This window comes from Strongylocentrotus purpuratus, unplaced genomic scaffold (assembly GCF_000002235.5).
Source record: "Strongylocentrotus purpuratus isolate Spur 01 unplaced genomic scaffold, Spur_5.0 spur5_scaffold_15, whole genome shotgun sequence".
Taxonomy (NCBI): Eukaryota; Metazoa; Echinodermata; class Echinoidea; order Camarodonta; family Strongylocentrotidae; genus Strongylocentrotus; species Strongylocentrotus purpuratus.
Window position 1 is genome coordinate 33,867,641 of NW_022145600.1, and position 24,827 is coordinate 33,892,467.

At 36.6% G+C, this 24,827-nt stretch overlaps 1 protein-coding gene across 1 annotated transcript; it reads left to right on the top strand.

The window, feature by feature from the left end:
- The first annotated feature begins 11,677 nt into the window (after positions 1-11,677).
- On the top strand, positions 11,678-21,860 carry LOC115924247. The gene is made up of 3 exons (XM_030986278.1): positions 11,678-12,071; positions 18,223-18,278; positions 21,442-21,860. The coding sequence occupies exons 1-3, from the start codon at positions 12,003-12,005 to the stop codon at positions 21,647-21,649; spliced, it is 333 nt and encodes a 110-aa protein (XP_030842138.1). The 5' UTR covers positions 11,678-12,002; the 3' UTR covers positions 21,650-21,860.
- The last annotated feature ends 2,967 nt before the right edge of the window (positions 21,861-24,827 follow it).

The window sequence follows — 24,827 nt, forward strand, 5'->3', positions numbered from 1 at the left end:
TTTTTTGGGAGGGGGGGGGGGCGGGATATCACTGAATCTACGCTATGTATAATGCTTTTTTAATGTTTTTACTGTGGGTTACTGTTAGAAAGGGAGGAAGATGGCATAAACTACTCGAGTGAGTCAGAAAAAATGTCCCACTTTTAATAAATTGTATTGTTTGAAGTATGATTATTTAATCATGGGTTTCATGATACGTCTTGATAGAGTTATCCTCCCAGTCATCTCCCAGTACCTTTAGGTACCATTTTCATTTGAATCTCTGCATGCATGACTGAACATCAGACAATCTTTACAAGACTGCCAGATCTCACTTGCGCCAAGTTACAGTTAGGAATAAAAACAGTGCATTGAACAAAGACAGTCAGTCAGACACCGTGAACAGAGACACACACCAACACACACACACACACACACACACACACACCCACACGCACTCACACACACACTCACACACACTTTTTTTTTTTTTAAACAATTTTGTTTTATTTCTCCAGATGTGTAATACAAACCATGACATACAATTGAATAAAATAAACGTGTTCAATATTGATGCTTTTACATAAACATAATTAAACACAAACTTATTTGCAGTATAATATAACTTAGCAACAAAGTAAACGTATAAGTACTTAAACATAATATGTCAATTGTAAATGTTATTTACTTATATATTACAAAAAAAAAAAAAATCTGGAGGTAATTTTACTGAAACAATCCTGCCCCCTCCCTGCCCCCTCCATCACACAGACATACTCACCCTCTATCACACAAACATACTCACCCACTCACACACATACTCACCCACCCACCCACCCCCCCCCCACACACACACAGTACTCACTCAGTGGATGTCTGCCAACATTCTCAACTCAAGAAAAATATACTAAATAAGTTATCCAGGCCACTAAATAAGTTATCCAGGCCGCAAAATCGAGTTACGCTTTTAACAGGCTCACGGTGGAGAAGAAAGCAAATCTTAATTAATCTTAAGTTGCTCCCACTTTAAGAAATGTGATCCTAGCTTTCCAATTTTAATTGCTATTTTCTTTTCCTCATCCCTATACTTAAACATGCTTTTTTTCATCTTTTCTAAAGTTAGTACTCGCCCCCCTGATCTTGACATAAATGTAACATACTTCACCATGAAAATGATAGTATTACACATTTTTATTCTATATGAACTACCTACCAACCCAACAAATATATCTCGCCATTCTAAATCTTTAATTTCATCTAACTCAAAAAGTTGTATTAAAGCCTGCCATAACCTTTGAACGCTCCCACAAGATAAAAATAAATGTTTGTATGTTTCTATTTCCTGCTTACAAAACGAACATAAATTATCACCAACAAAACCAAATCTATGAAGATGCTCATTAGTGTATATGGCTCCATGCAATAATTTAAATTGAAATTCACGTTGTTTTCTAATGAGTATAGTAATTCTTGGTCTAACAAATATTTCTTTTAATTCTTTATCTATAAAATCATAATCATTTTGCCCATCCCTTACCTGCAAATCATACGTTCGTTGCAGTGCTTTGATAAAATAATCATAGATTGTTCTTGAACCCACATCCACAAACTGTATTTTTTTACTAGAAATATGGAAATAAGTATTAAAGCTTATCAAATCAACCTCGAGGAATTCTATTAACCCTGAATCATTCTTCCATAACCTGGGTATCGCATCATAAATATCAATAATCATAAGCAAATTATTACCTTTCATACCGAGGTTCATAAAATATTTAACAGGCTTAACATGACCTTTCTCAACCAAATGATTCAGTTGAACAATCCCTCTTTCAAACAAGTATCTATCAAATATACTTTTTCCATTTATACATATATTCTGATTATTAAAAATAATTGGATTAATATAACCCTCCAAATATCTTAAATTACTTGTCTCTTGCCATGCTTGCAACATTTCCATATAGTATGGTGGAATATCTAAAACGAATTTAATCTTGTTTAAATCATAATCACATAAAAAAAAAAATCTACCACCCACAAACTGTAAGCAATGATCAAAAAACAATTTCCATCCCAAACTTTTCTCTCCATATAAAAGACGTTTTATCCACATTATGCGCTGTATTTTAACGGACATTTCAAAATCAATCATTCTTAATCCTCCAAAGTCATAATCCTGATACATTATTGCCCGTTTAATTCTATCTTTCCCCCTCCATATGAATTCAAATGAAATTTGTGCAACTTCTTTATATACCCAATGAGGGACAATAACGAGAGATGAAATATAATTTAATTTTGAAAGCGCATAAGTTTTTAGCAAATGTATTTTACCCATAATAGTTAAATCTCTTTGTTTCCACCATACAAGCAATTTTTTTATTTTACTTAGAATTTCTTTATAATTCAAATCATCTTTTAATCTTCGATCTAATGAATAACTAACCCCTAAAATATGTATTTCCTTAACCAAATTTCCAAATAAAGGCCCAGCAGGTTTGTTCTCATCCTCACCCATCCACATAAAATGTGTCTTTGTTTTATTCACTTTAAGACCACTAATTTGTTCAAATGATTCAAAAATATATTGCAACCTTCTAACCGAATCAATATCCTTCAAAAATATTGTCATATCATCTGCATATAACACTTGCCTAATTTCAGATTTTCCAAATTTAATCCCTTTAATACCGTTGTCCCTCCTTACTGCATGCGCCAAAATTTCGATGGCAACCAAAAACAAATATGGCGATAATGGATCCCCTTGCCTTACTCCCCTTTCTATTTCAAAATACCCCGTGGAGTGACCACCGTTCATAACACAACTACTTATCCCTTTATACAATAATTTTACCCAAGAGCAAAATGAATCTCCAAAACCGAACAATTTCAATATTTGAAATAAATATCTATGAGATACAGAGTCGAAAGCTTTCTCAAAATCCACTGCACACAAAACCCTTTCCCTTGTTCCCCATAATGCATAGAATAAAATAACATGTCATCTATCAATCGTACAGCTTCCCCAATATTTCTATCTTTTATATATCCAACTTGATCATGATGAATTATTTCATTTAAAACCTCTTTCATTCTTTTTGCTAGAACTTTAGATACAATTTTATAATCTACATTCAAAAGCGTGATGGGTCGATAATTTTTTATATGGAGAGTATCTTTCGCTTCCTTCTCAATTAAGGTAATTACCCCTTGTTTTTGAGATGCCGTTAATTCCCCCCTTTCGTATGTTTCATTCAATACTTCTACTAACAAATCACCCAAAGCTGGCCAAAAAGTATAATAAAATTCAACTGTTAACCCATCATTTCCCGGGGTTTTATTCAATTTCATTTCTTTTAAAACTTTCAAGCATTCATCTTTAGTTAATTTACCTTCACAGATTTCCCTATTGTCTTCATTTAACTTTGAAATATCATTAAAAAAGAAAGGGTCGTTTTGATTTATATCAGCCCTTAAAGAATATAAATCTTTATAAAATAGTTTAATTTCCTTTAAAATTTCCTCCTTATCTCTAGTAGTTTCCCCATTTTCTTTGTACACCTCCCTAATTACACTTTTCCTTTTATTCGATTTTAACAACTGTTCAAAATATTGCGTATTGTTTTCTCCATCTTTAAACCAAGGTGCTCTTGATCTTATTTTAATGCCTTGTCGAGAAAAATCATACAATTTATTTAGTTTATCCCTTTTCTCCTCAATACAATCAACAATATATTTAGTGGGTCCCACTACTAGTTCGCCTTCTAAATCCTTGATTTGTTTCTCTAACAGTTCTATTTCAACCCTCCTTGCTTTTGCCTTTTTCCGCGAGTATGTTATAATAAATTCTCTCATTTTCATCTTTAAAAAATCCCAAATTACTAATTTATTCAAAATCTGTAATGACCATTCAGCTTTTAATTCCTGTATTTCCTTATTCATCTCTTCAACAAAATCTTTATCCATACATAAACTACTGTTAAATTTCCAATATGATTTCCCCAAAACAAACTTATCAACCAGATCATTAAATTCTAGCCTAACGCCAGAATGATCACACACACACACTCACCCACGCGCACACACACACACACACACACACACGCAGAACTGCCGATCACAAGGTCCGCGGTTCGAGTCCCGCCGCTGCACTAATGTCCTTTGGCAAGACATTGATCTACATTTGCCACACTCCACCGGGGTGAAGTAAATGGGTACCTGATAGAAATTTATTCCTTGAAACGCAGCGCTGCTAAAGCAAGGGTAATTATGCTGCAATTTTGTATTTGTAGAGCGCTTAGAGACTTCTGCGTAGGAAGTGTTAGGCGCTATATAAGCAAGGATAATTATTATTATTACACAAACACACACTGACACACACACACACACACACACGCACACACACACACACACACACGCACACACACATCTATTCTGCCTTTAGGCCTCATTAATTAACAAAGCATTGTTTGTGTGGCGAGTGTCTGCATCTTCAGGACTAGTCTGGTTCTAGACCCTTTCTATTGATTTTTTTACTCGCCGACTACAGGCGTTATAGGTAGGCCAACTTGTCCCATTTGCAGGCCCCAAAAAATGAAAAGGTTAAATTCCCACAGCATTTGAAAGTAAATACTAATTTAGAACTTCCCTAAAACAATGGGGGATTGAAAATGTGTTTAAGTGGGAAAATAACCACTATTTAGTTGTCGAATCGACTAAAGAGCTATAGAGCCAGTAGGTAATATTATAATTTTCAGACCATTGTACCGAATGGTCGTATGTTTTATGCTGCGCAAAGATTCAATCAGTTTAATTTTGGCCATTACAAGAAGTGGGTTCTTGATGTAGACAAATGCTCATGTACCCTTTACAGCTCATTTTATGTATGTTATTACCAAAGAAGAAAAAAAGCCAGTCAGTCACTCAATAGTGTCTGGCAGTGAAGTCTATCAAGTAAACAGGTTTCCTTGCATAATTTGAATATTAGGACACTGCCAACGTTTAAATTTTAAAGATAGGACATATACATGACACTCCTGAAAAGTTTTACAGAATTTGATGTTGGCTGCAAAAGAGACATAGTATCCCGAGTGATGGCGCGATCCCGAGAACCGGTCCGGATCGCGCCATCACTCGGCTTAAAGGTAATACAAAGTTTTTGTATAGGGTCATTAATTTGTTTCAAATTAACATATTGGAAGCATATGCGATCCTACAGTATTCAGCATAGGCGCCGGAAGTGGGGGGGGGGGGGGGGGGGGGGGGGGGCAAAACGCATTTTTGCCCCCCCCCCCTCAAAAAAAAAAAGGAGTAAAGGAGTAAAGATGGTTTGTATTTTTAACCCCAAAGAACATAACAATAATAAAAACCTGAATTAAATGACTCATAAAATTATATTCAAAGAAAAGGAAAGTTAACAAGAATTAAATTTCCCAAACATTGCGCATGCTACCTATATTTATCAATGGAGGTTTTTATAATAGCGCGCGCATATCGTGGACATATTGTGAGAGAATGGGAAAGCGTGTCTGTGTTTTGTTATAGGGGTGAGAAGCTCATGAGCCCCTGAACGCTGGCGTACTGATAGGGGGGGGGGGGTAATTTTTATTCGATACCAGTGATTTACAAATGTTGCTAAATTACATGATTTTCCCGTATTTTTTCTCAATTTTTTTGTAAGTCATACCTTTATAGCGTATGTTGGAAATTAGAAATTCCCAAATTTACAGTCGGGCGAAAAATATGCTTATTTATAAGCCTGTATGTCAGGGTCTGCAGAACGGCCGGGCTCGGGGGCTCGAGCCCCCCTCACTTTTTGAAAAAAATTGTTAAAGAGAGAGAGAAAAAATAAGTGACCTGTCTATGTCACAAAATAATGAGGTATCAAAATATGCTCATCTGACCGTAATTAAATGCCTAAAACTCCCGAGCTTCCGGGGGCTCCGCCTCCGGACTCCACCAAGAGCCCTCTAGGCGGTCCCCTATATGCTCATCTGACCGTTATTAAATACCTAAAAAAACAAGCTTCCGGGGGCTCTGCCCCCTGGACCCCACCAAGGGCCATAAGCCGTGCCCTGGATGCTCATCTGACCGTAATTAAATGCCCAAAACGCCAGAGCTTCCGGGGGCTCTGCTCCCTGGTTTCTCCGCCAATTGGTGGTGGTGGTGATGCAGATTTTTCTTCTGCCACCCCCCCCCTCCAAACGTTTTTGCTCGTTACGTCACTGCCCCTGGAAGGTGAGCCCCCTGGAATATTTGCCCCCCCCCCCCAATCCCAAACTGCTTCCGGCGCGCCTGCTTGAAAGCATCTTTTACTCTGTCCTGACTAAATTATGCAATGTTGTTCAATTTCTGGATTCTTTGTTAAAAAACTTGCTTGTTGGCAAAAGTGTATACTTCTTTCATACATTTTAAATGTATATAGTCCGATTAATAATAGCACGTAATGATGTTTTTTAATGTGACAAGTAATTCACATTATCCTATCGATAAGCTAACGATTTTCTTTAGTATCATATAACAAATGTAACAAATGACAAATATGGTTTTCGTGAAAATGTATATTCATCGTTAAGGTAAATGTTGTATGGTATACAACAATGGGCAAATATTGTTTCCAGACCAATGATTTCAGTGAGAAGAACTTATATTTAATAATGAAGCTGTTGCCGTTTGGACTTACAATAATAAGTACCCCTGAAAGTGTCGCAATTTATCATGTGTGAGTGAGCTTGAAGTTTAATGGTGTATGTATGTTTGAGACTATATAGCCTTTACACTGTTTCATTAAAGAGATATATCTCCAATCAAATCAAACTGAGTGATGTTATCGAACAACTAAACAATATCAATCTTCTATTGTCCTAAATAAACCTGGGAAACCTGAAAATGTAAATTCATCGTTAGTGAAAACGTTATACAATATACAACAATGGGCAAATAATTGTTTCCAGACCAATGATTTACGTGAGAAGAATTTACATTTAATAATGAAGCTGTTGCCGTTTGAATATGGACTTGAAATAATAAGTATAGCCCTGAAAGTGTCACACTATATCATGTGTGAGTGAGCTTGAAGTTTAATGGTGTAGGTTTGTTTCCATTTAGAATTCACCCAAGTTTTCATTTATGTTTTTATATTTATTTATATGTTATTTATTGTTTTTATCACGGAGCATTATATTCACATCATCATCATAATTTAGGATTTCGTTTTATATTATATGTGTCTAGTCTACGAATACCGTCTAAGGGCCATCGCAATTCGGTTGCTGTCATAATGGTCACTTTTAGCGAAAATGGACACATATATATTTTAAAACTTTCTTCTCGGTGGGGGAGGGAGGGGGCCGGGGGAAGGGGTTGGGGTACGATACCAAAAGAATATATCATTTCATGTAATGCTAGATGTGTAATGAAAAATGTTTAAATTCAGTATTTTTTCCCGCCCAAGATTTACCTTTATTTGCCACATGTTCTCATATTATTTTAGACCCCTCGGTAGAACAATTGCGCTGTAATTGCACAACTATAGGCAGACCTATCCATTCGTACCATGTACCCACCTTTTCATTTATGCAATTAGCATACTAGCTTATATCGAGAAATATACAGGTGCCATCGGCTAACTTAAAATCACATTTCCTATCCATGTCTTGTTTACCTTGAACTCTACACTAATCTTACCTTATTTTAACTACGGGATACTCACCTGGGGGAACAGCTCAAAATTCCTCATTAATCGAACCCATAGTTCCCCACTTTTTTACCCATGTAAGCTCCTGAAGATACACGAACTCTATTAATTCAACTTGAGAATAATTAGGTTTTAACTCAGAAAACGTACGCCAATTGGTGGTGGTGGTGATGCAGATTTTTCTTCTGCCCCCTCCCCTTCCAAACATTTTTGCTCGTTACGTCACTGCCCCTGGAAGGTGAGCCCCCTGGAATGTTTGCCCCCACAATCCCAAACTGCTTCCGGCGCGCCTGGTATTCAGTGATCGTTGTCGCGGCTGAAATTGAGTCTAAAGTTATGACATTGTAAATAGTAAACTCTTTCTGTCGTATTGCTCCCTAATTAAGCTATAAAACAATGTTTCTTGACTAAAATAGACCGATTGGCTATTCCCTTCTGAAAATTATGTATCACAACTACATATTCTGAAATTTTCATGGTCGCAGCTACTATTGTATGACCGTAGGCGCTATTTGAAATTTATCAACATTTACGGGAAGCGCCGGTAAATCTGTTATATTCCCATTTTCTCGAAAGCAGAAGTGTTTTAGGGGCTAAATTTTCTAGTGTTTATAATACATCCACAGGGGCATCCAAATATATCAAAATTGTGAAGAATCACAATACAGCCAATTTTCAATATTTCCCAAAACTTTGTTTTACCTTTAACGCGTATAGTTGGTGAATAAAAAAAAATCAATAAAAAGGGTCCAGAACTATAAACTACTTTAGGGCGATCAGTGTGGCTAATTTTAAAGATTATAGGTCTACGAACTGATTGAACAATTTGCAAAGGATTTCCCGAATACTCAAACATGTAGAATATTCTCGGGATTCTTGATAGTCTTATAGTTAATATTATAGTTAAACAGTTGAACGTCTGGGTATCATGGGCTTAAAGGTTGCGAGTCCTTATAAAGTCTGCATGCCTACGATATGAAACCGATTTGTCATTTTTCTTTTCGATTAAAGGCCACCAATAAACTCGCAATTTTCGCCGTCGGATGAAAATGCAGAAAATGAACCCAGGGATTCTGATAAACAGTACATGTTAGGCTGCTGACTCTGACGATAGGGGGCGTTGTCAAATGAAACTAAACGGAGCTATAATTTATGCTAACCAAACTGCTGCATCATAGACTAAATCGCGTATGGGATGGGCCAATTTACAATTTCACAATAATATTGTGGTACTTAATCAGTATTCTCTTCTTCAGAGCGACCAAAATTGCAGAGAGTTGTAGACGCCGCCATAATTGCTCATGTAAAAGTTACAACTTTGAACCAATCACTGCGCTGCGCGCATATGGCGGGCGGAACATGCCATATACATGACAACTATACAACTATACATCCATTCGATGGATGTAGGGTTTTAACCAATCAGAACGCAGGAAACTGTACAACTATACAACCATACAACTATACGACTATACGGCTATGCATCCATCGAACGCATGTATAGTTTACAGCGTGCGGGCCGAAGTACCATAATCAACAACTATACAACCATACAACCATACGACTATACGTCTATAAAGCCAGGGGTTACTGCTGCTCGTGCAGTGGTTTCTCTCTCAAAACAACTACTGCTCGCGCAGTGGTTTCTCTCTCCTCACCAAACAACTACTGCTCGTGCAGTGGTTTCTCTTTTCCCCTTTCTCCTCACAAAACAACCACTGCACGAGCAGTAGTTGTTTTGTGAGGAGGGGGGGGGGGGGGAGAAACCCGCTGCACGAGTAGTAGTTGTTTTGTGAGGAGAAAGGGGGAAAGAGAAACCACTGCACGAGCAGTAGTTGTTTTGAGGAGAGAGGGGGAAGGGGGGGGGGGGGGAAGAGAGAAACCACTGCACGAGCAGTAGTTGTTTTGTGAGGAGAGATCGAGAAACCACTGCACGAGCAGTAGTTGTTTTGAGAGAGAAACCACTGCACGAGCAGTAGTTGTTATGTGAGGAGAGAAACCACTGCACGAGCAGTAGTTGTTTTGTGAGGAGAGAGGGGGAGAGAGAAACCACTGCACGAGCAGTAGTTGTTTTGTGTGGAGAGAGGGGGAGAGAGAAACCACTGCACGAGCAGCAGTTGTTTTGGGAGGGGGAGAGAGAAACCACCGCACGAGCAGTAGTTGAAACCCGAGCTTTATAGACGTATAGTCGTATTTGTATGGTTGTTGATTATGGCACTTTGATTATGGCATTGTGAAGAATCACAATACAGCCAATTTTCAATATTTCCCAAAACTTTGTTTTACCTTTAACGCGTATAGTTGGTGAATAAAAAAAAATCAATAAAAAGGGTCCAGAACTATAAACTACTTTAGGGCGATCAGTGTGGCTAATTTTAAAGATTATAGGTCTACGAACTGATTGAACAATTTGCAAAGGATTTCCCGAATACTCAAACATGTAGAATATTCTCGGGATTCTTGATAGTCTTATAGTTAATATTATAGTTAAACAGTTGAACGTCTGGGTATCATGGGCTTAAAGGTTGCGAGTCCTTATAAAGTCTGCATGCCTACGATATGAAACCGATTTGTCATTTTTCTTTTCGATTAAAGGCCACCAATAAACTCGCAATTTTCGCCGTCGGATGAAAATGCAGAAAATGAACCCAGGGATTCTGATAAACAGTACATGTTAGGCTGCTGACTCTGACGATAGGGGGCGTTGTCAAATGAAACTAAACGGAGCTATAATTTATGCTAACCAAACTGCTGCATCATAGACTAAATCGCGTATGGGATGGGCCAATTTACAATTTCACAATAATATTGTGGTACTTAATCAGTATTCTCTTCTTCAGAGCGACCAAAATTGCAGAGAGTTGTAGACGCCGCCATAATTGCTCATGTAAAAGTTACAACTTTGAACCAATCACTGCGCTGCGCGCATATGGCGGGCGGAACATGCCATATACATGACAACTATACAACTATACATCCATTCGATGGATGTAGGGTTTTAACCAATCAGAACGCAGGAAACTGTACAACTATACAACCATACAACTATACGACTATACGGCTATGCATCCATCGAACGCATGTATAGTTTACAGCGTGCGGGCCGAAGTACCATAATCAACAACTATACAACCATACAACCATACGACTATACGTCTATAAAGCCAGGGGTTACTGCTGCTCGTGCAGTGGTTTCTCTCTCAAAACAACTACTGCTCGCGCAGTGGTTTCTCTCTCCTCACCAAACAACTACTGCTCGTGCAGTGGTTTCTCTTTTCCCCTTTCTCCTCACAAAACAACCACTGCACGAGCAGTAGTTGTTTTGTGAGGAGGGGGGGGGGGGGGGGGGAGAAACCCGCTGCACGAGTAGTAGTTGTTTTGTGAGGAGAAAGGGGGAAAGAGAAACCACTGCACGAGCAGTAGTTGTTTTGAGGAGAGAGGGGGAAGGGGGGGGGGGGGAAGAGAGAAACCACTGCACGAGCAGTAGTTGTTTTGTGAGGAGAGATCGAGAAACCACTGCACGAGCAGTAGTTGTTTTGAGAGAGAAACCACTGCACGAGCAGTAGTTGTTATGTGAGGAGAGAAACCACTGCACGAGCAGTAGTTGTTTTGTGAGGAGAGAGGGGGAGAGAGAAACCACTGCACGAGCAGTAGTTGTTTTGTGTGAGAGAGGGGGGGAGAGAGAAACCACTGCACGAGCAGCAGTTGTTTTGGGAGGGGGAGAGAGAAACCACCGCACGAGCAGTAGTTGAAACCCGAGCTTTATAGACGTATAGTCGTATAGTTGTATGGTTGTTGATTATGGCACTTCGGCCCGCACGCCGTAAACTATACATGCGTTCGATGGATGCATAGCCGTATAGTCGTATAGTTGTATGGTTGTATAGTTGTACAGTTTCCTGCGTTCTGATTGGTTAAAACCTTACATCCATCGAATGGATGTATAGTTGTATAGTTGTCATGTATATGGCATGTTCCGCCCGCCATAAGCATGCAGTGTACGTACATACGTACGTACGTACACAGCTAGAGCTAGCATAGTTAGTAGGCTGCATGCTATGAGCCAAAGCTATGAGCAGCTTCGACTTGTGTTATGTCACGCGCGTAATACTACTCGTATCTTTGCAGCTCATCATGAATATTCATGATGCGTATACCTCTGAACCAATCGGGAGGCAGGATTTTACCCTCATAGGTAAACCTGTTTGAGAAGAAAAAAATTCGCGACCGGGCTACTCCTTTCGTATAAAATACAATTTTGTCTCACCAGCGATTCATTAAAGACACTGACAGGCTCGCATCAAAAGGCCCATGTCCCGTATATATGGGTTTTCAGCGATCGAATAGCATCATGTCTGATCACGGGGAACAAGGATGGACAAGTACTATAAAGGTGAGAATTAAAGGTTTTCTGATTGTTTTAAATAGTTAAACAACTTGTGAAAGAGTATGTATCAGACGTAATGCCCATTTTGCGTGCATATACTGCCTTTATAAAGTGAGTTTGTTCATTGTTCGATTATATTAAAACAGCCATGATACGCAAAGCTTCTTGTAAGGAGGTTCATTATTTACTGTGTTTTTGCATATTTTCGAATTCAATACTTTTCTATAATGTCTACCTTTGCAAGGGAAACCCGGATTAACCATTCTTTACTAGTCCCGATAAAGTCTTTTCATTCATGGCGAAGTTTAATTCCTCCTCTGGTGTGATGTGACGTAATCTAATAATTTTCGTCGGCCTTATGCCAAAAAGGCCTTTAAAGTTTTGGCCTCTTTAATAATCAAAAGTTTGTGGTCATTTGTTGTTGTTTTTGAAATCAATTTCGATAAATATGTTAAGTTATTAAGTTTTACATGAAATGTGTTAAATTTGTTTTAAAATATTCAAAAGTTTTCATGCTATGTGCAAAAAACATGTTAGGTTTTTTTTGGGCATAATTATGACTTAAATGTAGCGTATTTATGCCAGAAGGGCGACCTACACGGCATTACTTGCCAAAAGGGCCTTAACCTGCCGTTATCGTACGCGTGCGAAGTGAGCGCCCTTCTGGCATAAAGACATTTTCTTGTTTCACGACCCCTTTGGTTTGCCAGAATTAAGCCCCTGCTACGGCTACTGGGTCACGAAAATTGATAAAACTGATTAACTAAAATGTTAGAAAAAGTATCTTTGATATCTGAATATTGTTATTAATATAATGCAGCTTTCGGTGAAGTAAGTTTTAAGAGATCGTACATTTACTGATTTAGGACACCTTTTTCGTTGTTTATTTTCATTACAGTCCCATACGTTGACATCTGCGTATTTCATGAGTCAGTCGCATTTCATGCATCCACATTTGACTAATTAGATCGGGCTTAGATCTTATACTCAGAATTCATGAGCTAAATTCATGATATATACGTTCAGTAATTATTCTAAGTACATTGTGCCTATTGTAGACTAATCGTGTTATTAATGGTGTTTATATTGATATTTATTGAATTAAATAGAAATAAGAAAATATCTGTCATTGATAAAAAAAAAATGAAAAAGTTGCCGTGTAGGTAAAAGCCCTTTTGGCATGAGGAAAAAGATGAGATACGCGTTTAGGGCCTTTTGAAACTCATAATTATCTTCACAAATAAATCGAATTTCAACAAGTGAAGCACATCATTTTAAAGAGAATGTTGAAATCTACCAGGTGATGTTAATAAGTCAATAACTCCCCAAATCAGGTTAAGTTAAGGCCCTTTTGGCATAAGGCCGACGCAAAAGGCGGCCTCCATGATTGTGCGACACTTGGCATTTTATCGGGTTTTTAGTAATTTTTTCGAGTTTATACTCTTAAGGTAAACCCCTCCTTTAAAACAATTAAGCTTGCATAATAATGACATGCACTCACTGCACTTGGTTATTAATAAGACGAACATTATTAATATAAACAAAAATACATAATATTTTCATTTAATTTCAAAGACTTTATTTTCTGCAATCAAACAAATCAGTTATACAACAAATATGGATAATTATATAAAACATAAGGTATGCAAACAATATACAAAATATAGAAACAAATGTATAATACATGAGTAAGAGTATAAATTTATACGTTGGGCCAAATTGCGTGTATAAAGAAAGAAAGCAGAAGGTCGCCGTTATAAGCAAAAGCTTGAGCAGAAGGTCAACCGAGCTAAGATAAAAATGAGTTGTGAAATATTGGCAAAGTAACAAGAAGAGGGGGCCATGACACTCAAATGATATATATTACAATTAAATGTGGATATAAACAGTAATGGATTCAATATATATTTTTAGTGTAGCTTTAAATGAATAGAGAGATGTACACTGTTTAATATATCTAGGGAGTGCATTCCAAATGTCTGGACCGTGATATCTTATGGACTTATGCGCTAACAAAGTTTTAGGATTGTGTAAATGAAAATCAGTACAATTACGCGTTGGGTATGAGTGAACATGGGAACTAGGAATAAATACGTCATGAAAAAGAGGAAGTGAATTTTGTGTGTATTTAAACATACAGATTGCTGTTTGATATAAGTGCAAATCACTCACTTTTAAAATGTTTAATCTATAAAATAACGGATTTGTATGAGCTAAGTAATTAGAATGAGTACAAATCCTAAGTGCTCTTTTTTTGCAAGAGAAAAATTATATTAATCTTATAGTTATACTACAGTTCCCCCAAACTACATTACAGTATGTAAAATAAGGTAACACTAATGCATTATATAATGTATAAAGTATTTTCTCGGGTACAAGGTCCCTCATTTTACCAATTACCCCAACTGCCCTTGAAATTGATGTTGTAATATTATTTACATGATTATTCCAAGTAAGCTTTGAATCCAAAGTTATACCTAAAATTTTTGTCGATTTCCTTTCAACTATAGAAATATCATCAATAACAATGTTTATAACCTGATCAAAGTGTGTTTGGGAAGCACAAAAAATGTATAAAACATATGATACAGCGAAAGAAAACAAAATAAAAGTAGATAGATAGGAAGAGAGAGAGACAGACAGAGAGAGACAGAGAGACAGAGAGACAGAAAAAAAAATATCATTGCACTTGAAAGAAGGCATAAAGAGATGCTTGGATAACTAGAGAAAAGGAACGGATTATTTAAGACATGGGGCGAGGAGATTAAGGGAGAGGGGAAAGGGAAGAGAGAGAGAGAGAGGAATTTAATTTTTATTTCAATTCAATTCAATTCCATTAAATTGAATTCAAATTCAAATTCGATTCAATTCAATTCAAAAGACTTTATTTCCACTAAAAAACGAACAAATAATACATGTGATATAGTACAGACAGTTAAAAATATACAAATCATGAGCATAATAATAATAATAAAAACGTTACTTATAAAGCGCTTACCACCGAAGTCTCTAAGCGCTATACACACAAAATAGACTGATATACAATTACATCTTATACAAAACTAAAAATGCAAATAAACCTACAAATAACAATACATATGGAATACACATCAAAGTGAACAGAGATAATTAATCATCGAACGCAATTTTGAATAAATGTGTCTTGAGACTAGTTTTGAATAGGTTAACGGTTTGACAGTTTTTTACATTTAAAGGTAATTTGTTCCAAAGTTCAGCAGAAGCTTTGCGAAAGGAGCGATTACCATAAGAGAGAGTTGACACAGAAGTAGATACGAGGTTTAATTGTGAAGATGACCGTAAATTGCGTGAGGGTTTGTATTCCTCGATTAATTCTTGCAGATAAATTGGTGCCAATTCATGAATGCATTTATAAGTTAAAACTAAGATTTTGTACATAATGCGGTACGTCACCGGCAACCAATGCAATTCGCGAAGTACTGGGGTGATGTGTTCACAAGAACGTGTGCGTGTTACAAGCCTGGCAGCAGAGTTTTGGATTCTCTGGAGTTTTGCAATGTGCGACTCCGGAAGGCCATAAAGAAGGCTGTTGCATTGATCAAGACGGCATGTAATAAATGCATGTATAAGCGTTTCGGTAGATTTTTTATCAAGAAAATTTCTAATACCACCTATCTTGTACAAGGCATATGAAGCTGAGCGACAAATATTTTTTATATAATCATCCATCCTAAGATCATTTTCAAAGATGACACCAAGGTTACGTGCACTTTTGACAGGTTGTATCGGAACATTAGCAATTTCGACAGATGGTAAATGGGAGGACTTTCTGAATCGAGATGTTACATGTATAACCTCGGTTTTATCCTCATTTAACTTCAAATCATTAGCAGTGGACCAAGCTTTGATATCATTTATACATATTTCAAGTTTAGTAATAACAGAATGGTCGGAATCACGTTTCAAAACAACATAAACTTGGGTGTCTTGCATGTATGTGAAGTTAATTTAAACAAACTGAAAAGGAAAAAGGAAAAATGGGCACCTGGAGAAAGCTTTTTTTTTAGCTTGTTGATTCAGGCGTCCAAATGAATAAAATAGTTACACAGAACTGATATAACACATAACATAACATAATAACAGAGTATTGCGCATGGATTTAGCTACCCCTCCCTCCTCACCACTCCCCTCCCTTCTCTTTCTCTCTCTCTCTCTCTCTCTTGTGGTAATTTACAAAATTATATTTTATTTAAAAATAGGTATTGAAATAAAAACAAATTAAAGGGATAATAGATATATTTTAAGATTTTGCTTGAATGAGTTCAAGTAAACATATTGCGCGACAGAAGATGGAAGAGAATTCCATACTGTAGGCCCTGTATATCCTACCAATTGTTGCATGTACTGTTCATCAATATTCGAGATGTGTAACTTAAGACTATTTCGAGTATTATATTCATGAATTTTAGAGTTAGTTTGGAACAGTGGCGTACGCAGGATTTTTTCAAGGGGGGGGGGGGGTAGCATTTTGAAATCGGGCCGAAAATTTCGCAACGACTCAGCCAGCCGCTGAATAAGCGGGGGGGGGGGGGGGGGGGTAAGAGGACACTTTTTTTTTTTTGGTCTCGAAATTTGAAAATTTGACATTTTTCTTCGTGGGGGGGGGGGGGGGAGGTCATTATAGGTCATATTTTTTTATAATTTTTTTAATAATTATTTTAAAAAATCCAAAGGGGGGGGGGGAGGGGTTTTTTAAATATTTTTTTAGGGGGGTTTACACACGTAAAAATAATAAAGGGGGGGTTCAACCCCCATACCCCCCCCCCTGCGTACGCGCCTGGTTTGGAACACAGTGGCAAGAGATGACGGTGCATTACCTTTGATACATTTGAATACAAACACAGCATTTTGATATTTATCTAGGCTATAAATATTGAGGGCATTTAATTGCCTAAATGAATGTTTAAAATTGGCCGAAGAATTAGAGTTTGTACAATATCGTAGACGACGCTTCTGAAGTAAAAATAAGGGTTTCAACCCCGGTTTCAACTTAGAAGGACTTGTATTTTCCCACACGATGTTACCATATGACAAATATGAAAGAATGAGTGAATTATAAATCATAAACAATACATTATCTGGTAAATAATACTTCCGCTTTTTCAATAACCATGTAGTGCTACTAATCTTTGCAGAGATCATGGCAATATGGGATTTCCGTGACAGTTTTTCATCTATGAGAATACCTGAAAATTGAATATTTGAGACTTTTTCAATAATTGTTTGATCAATATATAATGGTGGAATTTGATTTGTTATTTCTCATTTGTTACACTGAGCTGTTCTTAAAAGTATACATTTGGTTTTGTCTAAATTAAGCGATAGTTGATTTGCCTTTAACCACAGAGATACATTCGTGTTCATTAAACTGGTCTATCAGTGAGTATAAATTATTATGGCTTAAGAACAAAGAAGTGTCATCAGCAAACTGTACACATTTTAAGGAATGAGAAGAGTTGCATATGTCATTTATATATAAAAGGAAAAAATGGGCCCTAAATTTGACCCTTGTGGAATTCCACATTTAATCAGTAATTTGGTAGAACTGTATCCATTATAATTGGTACCTTTGTGAAAATAACTCTTAATACAATTCAACGCAAACCTCTAACATCATAATTAATTAATTTCTTAAAGAGAATAGAAAAATCAACGGTATCAAACGCCTTACTCAGGTCTATAAAGACACCAAATATAAATTGTTTTGAATTCAAGGCATTAACAATGAGTATCATGAACAGATATTAAAGCATGGTCAGTAGAAAAATGGGTTCAAAATCCAAATTGATTATCATGTCATAATGTGTTTAGATACAAATTTGTATGTTCTATCATAGCCTAATCTCTCCTTGATTTTTGAGAAGCATGATAAAAATGGTATAGGACGATAATTACCAAGTGTGCTTATCCCCCTTTTTAAAGATTGGGATTTAGTGTTGGATACTTTTAGTTTTAAAGGTACTATTCCCATTTAAGGAAAGAGAGAAAGAGAAAGAGAAAGAGAGGGAGAGAGAAAGAAAGAGAGACGAAAGACGCTGTTTAATTTCATATTGTTATGAGTAGGTTTACGTATAATTCATTTTTTCAACGTTTCAACGTTTGCTTTTTCTTTCAGCAGACTCACCCTTGGACAACCAATTTCCTCATCGTGAAGATGATTGTTTTCTGCAACAGGTAACCTCCTAATTTTTGTTTAATACACATATTCTAAAAAGGCCTTGACTACAAATGAAAATAAGAATATAAACAAACATCCTTATGAATTATTGTTGACGTTATTTGCCGAAGTAGTGAGGTGTGTGTGGGGAGGGGGTACACTTCTTATGTTCTTATATTCGTTTTAAAAGTACTCTTTAGCCACGTTTCATTTCACGTCATTGGGGGGCCGGGGGGACGCACTGTATATATAGCTGAAACATGAGCCGTACGTCTAAGTAATGCACTGTGAATATGCGTACTCCATAGCATGATGTCAACAAGTCGATAACTAGTTTTTAGGTCGGCAGCCTTCGATTTGCATTACTTTAGATTTCGCATTTTCAGAGAACTGTTACTCCTCTGACAGGTAGTAAAATCCCATACAATTGATGTTATTGTCGTCTATGGCTCATTAGTTTCCGTTGATATATAATTCATCCATTTCATTTTCTAATTGGATAATGGGCCAACTGAATAATAACGGGATAATAACGGCACAATTTGGAAGCAATAATCATTCAGGCTTATCATAACATACATGTACTTATAATGAGGGCTTCTATTTATAAACTCCCTTTTACACGGCGCATGGTTTTATCTCGTTACGTACAGGACCGTTCTACAGGTTGCCTCCACATTATGACATTTATGTATATATATATAATATATATATATATATATATATATATACGTACCATCTGGAACCTGCTATCTTTTGTTTACCCCCATGTGTTAATGTTCTAAAATTAATTTTAAATTACTAAATTAGTAGTTAGATCAGAAATTGATGTTTAACAAATAACGTCGCAGATCACTTACAGTCATGTACATGCCACCCAGGCGCGTACGCAGGATTTTTTCGAAGGGGGGGGGGGGGACATATTTATTATTTTTTTGTCCCGAAATTTGATAGACAGTTTCGTGAATGATAACACATCAAAAGGACTCTGTAGTAATCGATTGGTGTTAGAGGTTAGCGGTGTCGTGGTCAAGTGGATACGTCACTCGACTGTAAATCCAACGTTTTTGGTTCGGGTCCTACTGCGGCACTGATGTTCTTTAGTAGAAAATGTTTCTACATTTGCCAGCCTCCACCTAGGTGAATTAAATGGGTACCCGTAGGGAGAAATTACTTGAATGCTTTAGCGCCTGTGGGTACGGGTGAATACAAGTAATACTTTAGAAATCATGACTTTTCCTATTTTCCCCGATCCATTTCTCTCTCTCTCTCTCTCTCCCTCCCCTCCTCTCCCACCCTCCCCTCTGCCCCCCTCTCTCTCTATCTCTTTCATACTCTCTATTCCCCCCTCCCTCGTTCTCTCTTTCTTTCTCCCGCTCTCCGTACCTCTACCTCTTCCTTTCTCTCCCCTCCCACTCTCTCTTTCTGTCTCTACCTCTCCCTCCACTCCTCTCCCACCCTCCCCTCTGTCCCCCCCTCTCTCTCTATCTCTTTCATACTCTCTATTCCCCCCTCCCTCGTTCTCTCTTTCTTTCTCCCGCTCTCCGTACCTCTACCTCTCCCTTTCTCTCCACTCCCACTCTCTCTTTCTGTCTCTACCTCTCCCTCCACTCCCTCCTCTTCCCTCTCTACCTTTCTTTTCCACTCTCTCTATCTCTCTATTCTTCCCTCTTCACCTTTATCCCTTTCTTTCTCTCCCTCTCCCTCCCTCCCTTTCCAATTTCGCTATATTTCTCTCCCCCTCCCTTTCCCTTTCTATCTCTCTCTGTCTCTTTCTCTCTGTCTCTCTGTCTGTCCCTCCCGCTCCTTGTCTTTCCTTCTATATTCACCCTTTTCACTGTAAGTTATCGCCTTCATCTGTAGACGTCAATTCTGCTCAAACGGATGTATAAATATAGATTATAAGGCGCATGTTGCTATGTTGGGCAAGCACACATCAAATAATGTGCAAATGTGTCCAGCGTGGCCAATCTATAAAAATACTTTGCGTTCCTGAAAAATCGAAACCAAAAATCATATGGTTATTGCAACAAATTATGAGCTGTGTTAATAAGATGTTATACTTTTCACAAAGTAGCAGTAAAATGCTTTTATGTAGTACATTGATCACATTAATCCATAAACGCTTTACGTACCAACATTGTAATCGATAGACCACGTCAACATCCATTTGTGCCAGATTTTAGATCATACGTGAACATGACCTAAGGGAAACAAATTGTCTTGTGCAAAATGAATGCCATCATCCTGTAGTAAATGAACAATGTTATCGATGATGAGGGTATTAAAGAAGGAAATGTTTTTGTGAATTTTTATGAACAGTGATTTTCGTTATGGTCGTTATTCTCCCACTTAAAGGCATTTTCAAGCCCTTTCAGTTGGAGGGAAGTTCTAAATTAGTATTATATTTTAAATGCCGTTGGAATTTAACCTTTTCATATTTTTGGCCTGCAAATGGAACATAGTACCTTTAATAGACGTGGTAGAATAATGTGTAGTGTAATTATAATTTTAATTTATAAATGTCTATGCGATTTACAAAGTAGTGGCTGAAGAGGAGGACATTTACATTGTTTCTGACATGACCTTTTTCTTTATCTTTGTCTTAGCTATCTACAAGGTAGTGTCTAAAACGAATTAAATTTACATGGGTCATGAAGAAAAAACAGATTTAATGGGCAAGTTATAGGTCAATCTGTTAAGCGGTTGATTTCTCGAATTCTATACGTTTATAACAAAGTTTAGATGTGGTTATTGAAACCTCTGATTTAGTATTCCTGTGTTTCGTTTGAATTATATGTATGCCTAGTCAATACATAGGCTAGTTTAAATGTATCAGAGAAGTATCGTGGAAAAAAAAATACAATATGGAAAGAACATTTGTACTCATACAAAGCATTACTGTGATAAAATCATTCCTTGAGTTTGAAGGGTGCGCCACCAAGTAGGCGCCATTAACCGCGTAGTTTCGTTCCCTGTCGGTAAAAGTCCTTGACTTGTTGCGACTACAAGATGGAGATTTCTTAATATTTTAACACATCTCTAGAACTTGTCATTACTTTCGCAGTAGGATAATAGCTTTATAAGGATTATAATCATACATGCCAGTCTCTCTTCACCCCAGGCACCTTGTAAATTACATAGATCAGTCATAGATTATACCATTTTCTGTTCATGTAGGATCTGTGGAATTGCCTGTGATGGAGGAAGGACGCCCTCGAGCATGGGGGCTATACTAAAGCTAGTTGCAGCCATCGCTGTGGTAGTGATTGGTGTTCAAACAGTCAGAGTATCAGGTAAGATCACAAACCCGATTTTCCTCCTACTTACTGCTAAGCCACAGTTGGCGAGGCTGTGCATGCGAATTCATGGATCACGCCATCTTTAGCGTGCAGCAGGTAGGCGATTGAGATCGCAATATAACATTGTAAAATACGGCCAAATTTGTTGACGGGGGCGGATGGGGGGGGGGGGGGGGTTAGTCTACGCACCTTACATTTAAAAGAATGCCAGATTCCTACACTTACCAAGTTTTTGAATTTTTCAAGTAATTTATGTGATATTGATTTGTCCCAATTTATTTGAAGATGTGACACATCATAGCTTACATCTGAAAGTATTCAAAAAATGGTCCTAATTATAGCCAGTTCTTGCGTAACGAAAACAAAATATTAAAAAACAATCAATTTACAAGGAGTATAAATAATTGATTTGTTAACAGTACAGTATCTAATTGCTGTAAAATGCTGTTTAAAGTTGCCAACAATTTCAGTTTCAGTTTCAGTTTATTGTTTCATATTTCACATGTATTACATATTTTGCCATGATTTTGTACAAAGTCAGCGGTCAAATTAAATGTGGATTATATTAACATAGACAAAAACAGAAAGTGGGTACCTCATTTGTTCGAAAGCACATTAAAAGACTGAACAAAGAAGAAGAGTGAAATATGGAGGGGTCTATGGTGAAAGCTATTCTCCTGATTATAGCCCCGAAGAATAGTTAATTTATATTAGTCTTTAAAAATAGAGGGAACGAGCAATTACTGTTAACCGTAGTCAGGGACGGCGATTGACATTGGGGACGGGGTGGACACGTCCCCCCTCATTTTTTTAAAGATAATAATCTCATTATTGAAACAGTGTAAAGGCTATATAGTCTCAAACACCTACACCATTAAACTTAGTGCCACCGCCATTAAGCCAGGCACCAAATTTAGTAATCTGCTTTTGTGTTTCTAAAGACCGAGGTGTCCCATGTTTATATACGGAAATGGACATTCAATACTGGTAAGTTGTTCGATAACATCACTCAGTCTGATTTGATCCGAGATAATATCTCCTTAATGAATCAGTGTTAAAGCTATATAGTCTCAAACAAACCTACACCATTAAACTTAGTTCCACCGCCTTGGTAACATTGTTCAGATGAGAGAAAACGGTGCTAAGGTAGTGACTTCAATGATAGATGTACAATTAAAAATAATCTGAAAGTTTCAAAAAACAGACCATTATTAATGATACAAATTGGGAAAAATGATCTGATCGATTTCTTAAATTTCCCAACTCTATTATTACAATTTAATACATTTTAGGTGAATGAAACTTGTCACAAAGCAATGCATTTGCTCTATATACCAGTCCAGACATTTAAAGTGTTGACAGATTTTTAAAAGCCTGTTATATGTCTTATTTTCATGGAAAAACGGTTGGAAAAATTCAAAAATGGTTGCTTTTAGAGGTTGTCGCAAAGTGGATTTTCTTGTTTTGTTTGCATGTTAGAGAGTTAGTACAGTAGAAAGAATATAATAAGTAACCTTTGATACAAAAATTACGCAGTTTTTTCATCAACCTTCATCAATGTTACCGAGTCACTTTAAAGCCAGATTGATATTATTAATTTGTTCGATAACATCATTCAGTTTGATTTGATTAGAGATATATCTCATTAATGAAACAGTGTAATGGCTACATAGTCTCAATCAAACCTACACCATTAAACTTCAAGCTCACTCACACATAATATTGTGACAATTTCAAGGCTACTTATTATTGTAAGTTCATGTATATACAAACGGCAACAGTTTTAATATAAAATGTAATTTCATCTCACTTATTATCATTGGTCTGGAAACAATTATTTGCCAACTTTGTTGTATATTGTATTAAATTTTCACTTAAAATGGAATTTACATTGTAATGCAATTGTCAGATTTCCCAGGTTTATTCAGAAAAATAGAAAATTGATATTGTTAAGTTGTTCGGTAACATCATTCAGTTTGATTTGATTGGTTATATATCTCGTTAATTAAACAGTGTAATGGCTATATAGTCTCAAACAAACCTACAACATTAAACTTAAAGCTCACTCACACATGATATATTGCAACAATTTCAAGGTTACTTATTATTTCAAGTTCATGTATTTACAAACGGCAACAGTTTTAATATAACATGTAAGTTCTTCTCACTTAAAGATAAAGACCAGCTTTGGAAACGCCCCCCTCTCAAAAAATGAAATGGTAGCTTTTATTACCAATTATGTGGAAGAATATGTTTTTACTAATACGTGATGATACAAATTTTGCCGAGAAACTGCTTACTAATTGATATATTTGGTAAATTATTTTATCTATGTGGACCTGATAGATAATATCGCGAACGTGTCGCGTAGTCCCATATACATCTTTCTGTGTACAGTGATTGTAACTTTTCCAAGACTGGGCCAAATATCTTATCATGTTGATGATTCCAGAACCTTGCGGTACACACCAATATTTATATGCCAGATTATCAACCTTTTCTGATCGATTCCACAACGTTTCTTTCACAACGCAATCGCATGGAAACAATTATTTGCCAATTGTTGTGTATTATATTACATTCTAACTAACGATGAATTTACATTGTAATGCAATTTTCAGGATTCCCAGGTTATTTCTAGGAAAATAGAAGATTGATATTGTTAACTTGTTCGATAACATCATTCAGCTTGATTTATTGGAGATATATCCCATTAACGAAACAATGTAATGGCTATATAGTCTCAATCAAACCTACACCATTAAACTTCAAGCTCATTAACACATGATTATATTGCGACACTTTCAAGGCTACTTATTATGTCAAGTTCATACAAACGACAACAGCTTCAAAATTAAATGTCAGTTCTTCTCACTTAAATCATTGGTCTGGAAACAATTATTTGCCCATTGTTGTATAATATTGTATTACATTTTCACTAACGATCAATTTACATTGTAATGCACTGAATTTCAGGTTTCCCAGGTTTATTTAGAAAAAATAGAAGATTGATATTGTTAAGTTGTTCGATAACATCATTCAGTTTGATTTGATTGGATTTATATCCCATTAATGAAACAGTGTAATGGCTATATAGTCTCAAACAAACCTACACCAGTAAACTTCAAGCTCACTCACACATGATATATTGCGACAATTAATTTTCAAGGGTACTTATTATTTCAAGTTCATGTATTTACAAACGGCAACAGTTTTAATATAACATGTAAGTTCTTCTTATTTAAATCATTGGTCTGGAAACAA

What these genes read in the sequence shown, in the direction of transcription:
- LOC115924247 (XM_030986278.1), top strand. Translation starts at nt 12,003, where the DNA reads ATGGGTTTTCAGCGATCGAATAGCATCATGTCTGATCACGGGGAACAA. An exon ending in GATGGACAAGTACTATAAAG is followed by an intron (nt 12,072 to 18,222) that starts GTGAGAATTAAA and finishes TTCTTTCAGCAG; the next exon opens with ACTCACCCTTGGACAACCAA. An exon ending in ATGATTGTTTTCTGCAACAG is followed by an intron (nt 18,279 to 21,441) that starts GTAACCTCCTAA and finishes CTGTTCATGTAG; the next exon opens with GATCTGTGGAATTGCCTGTG.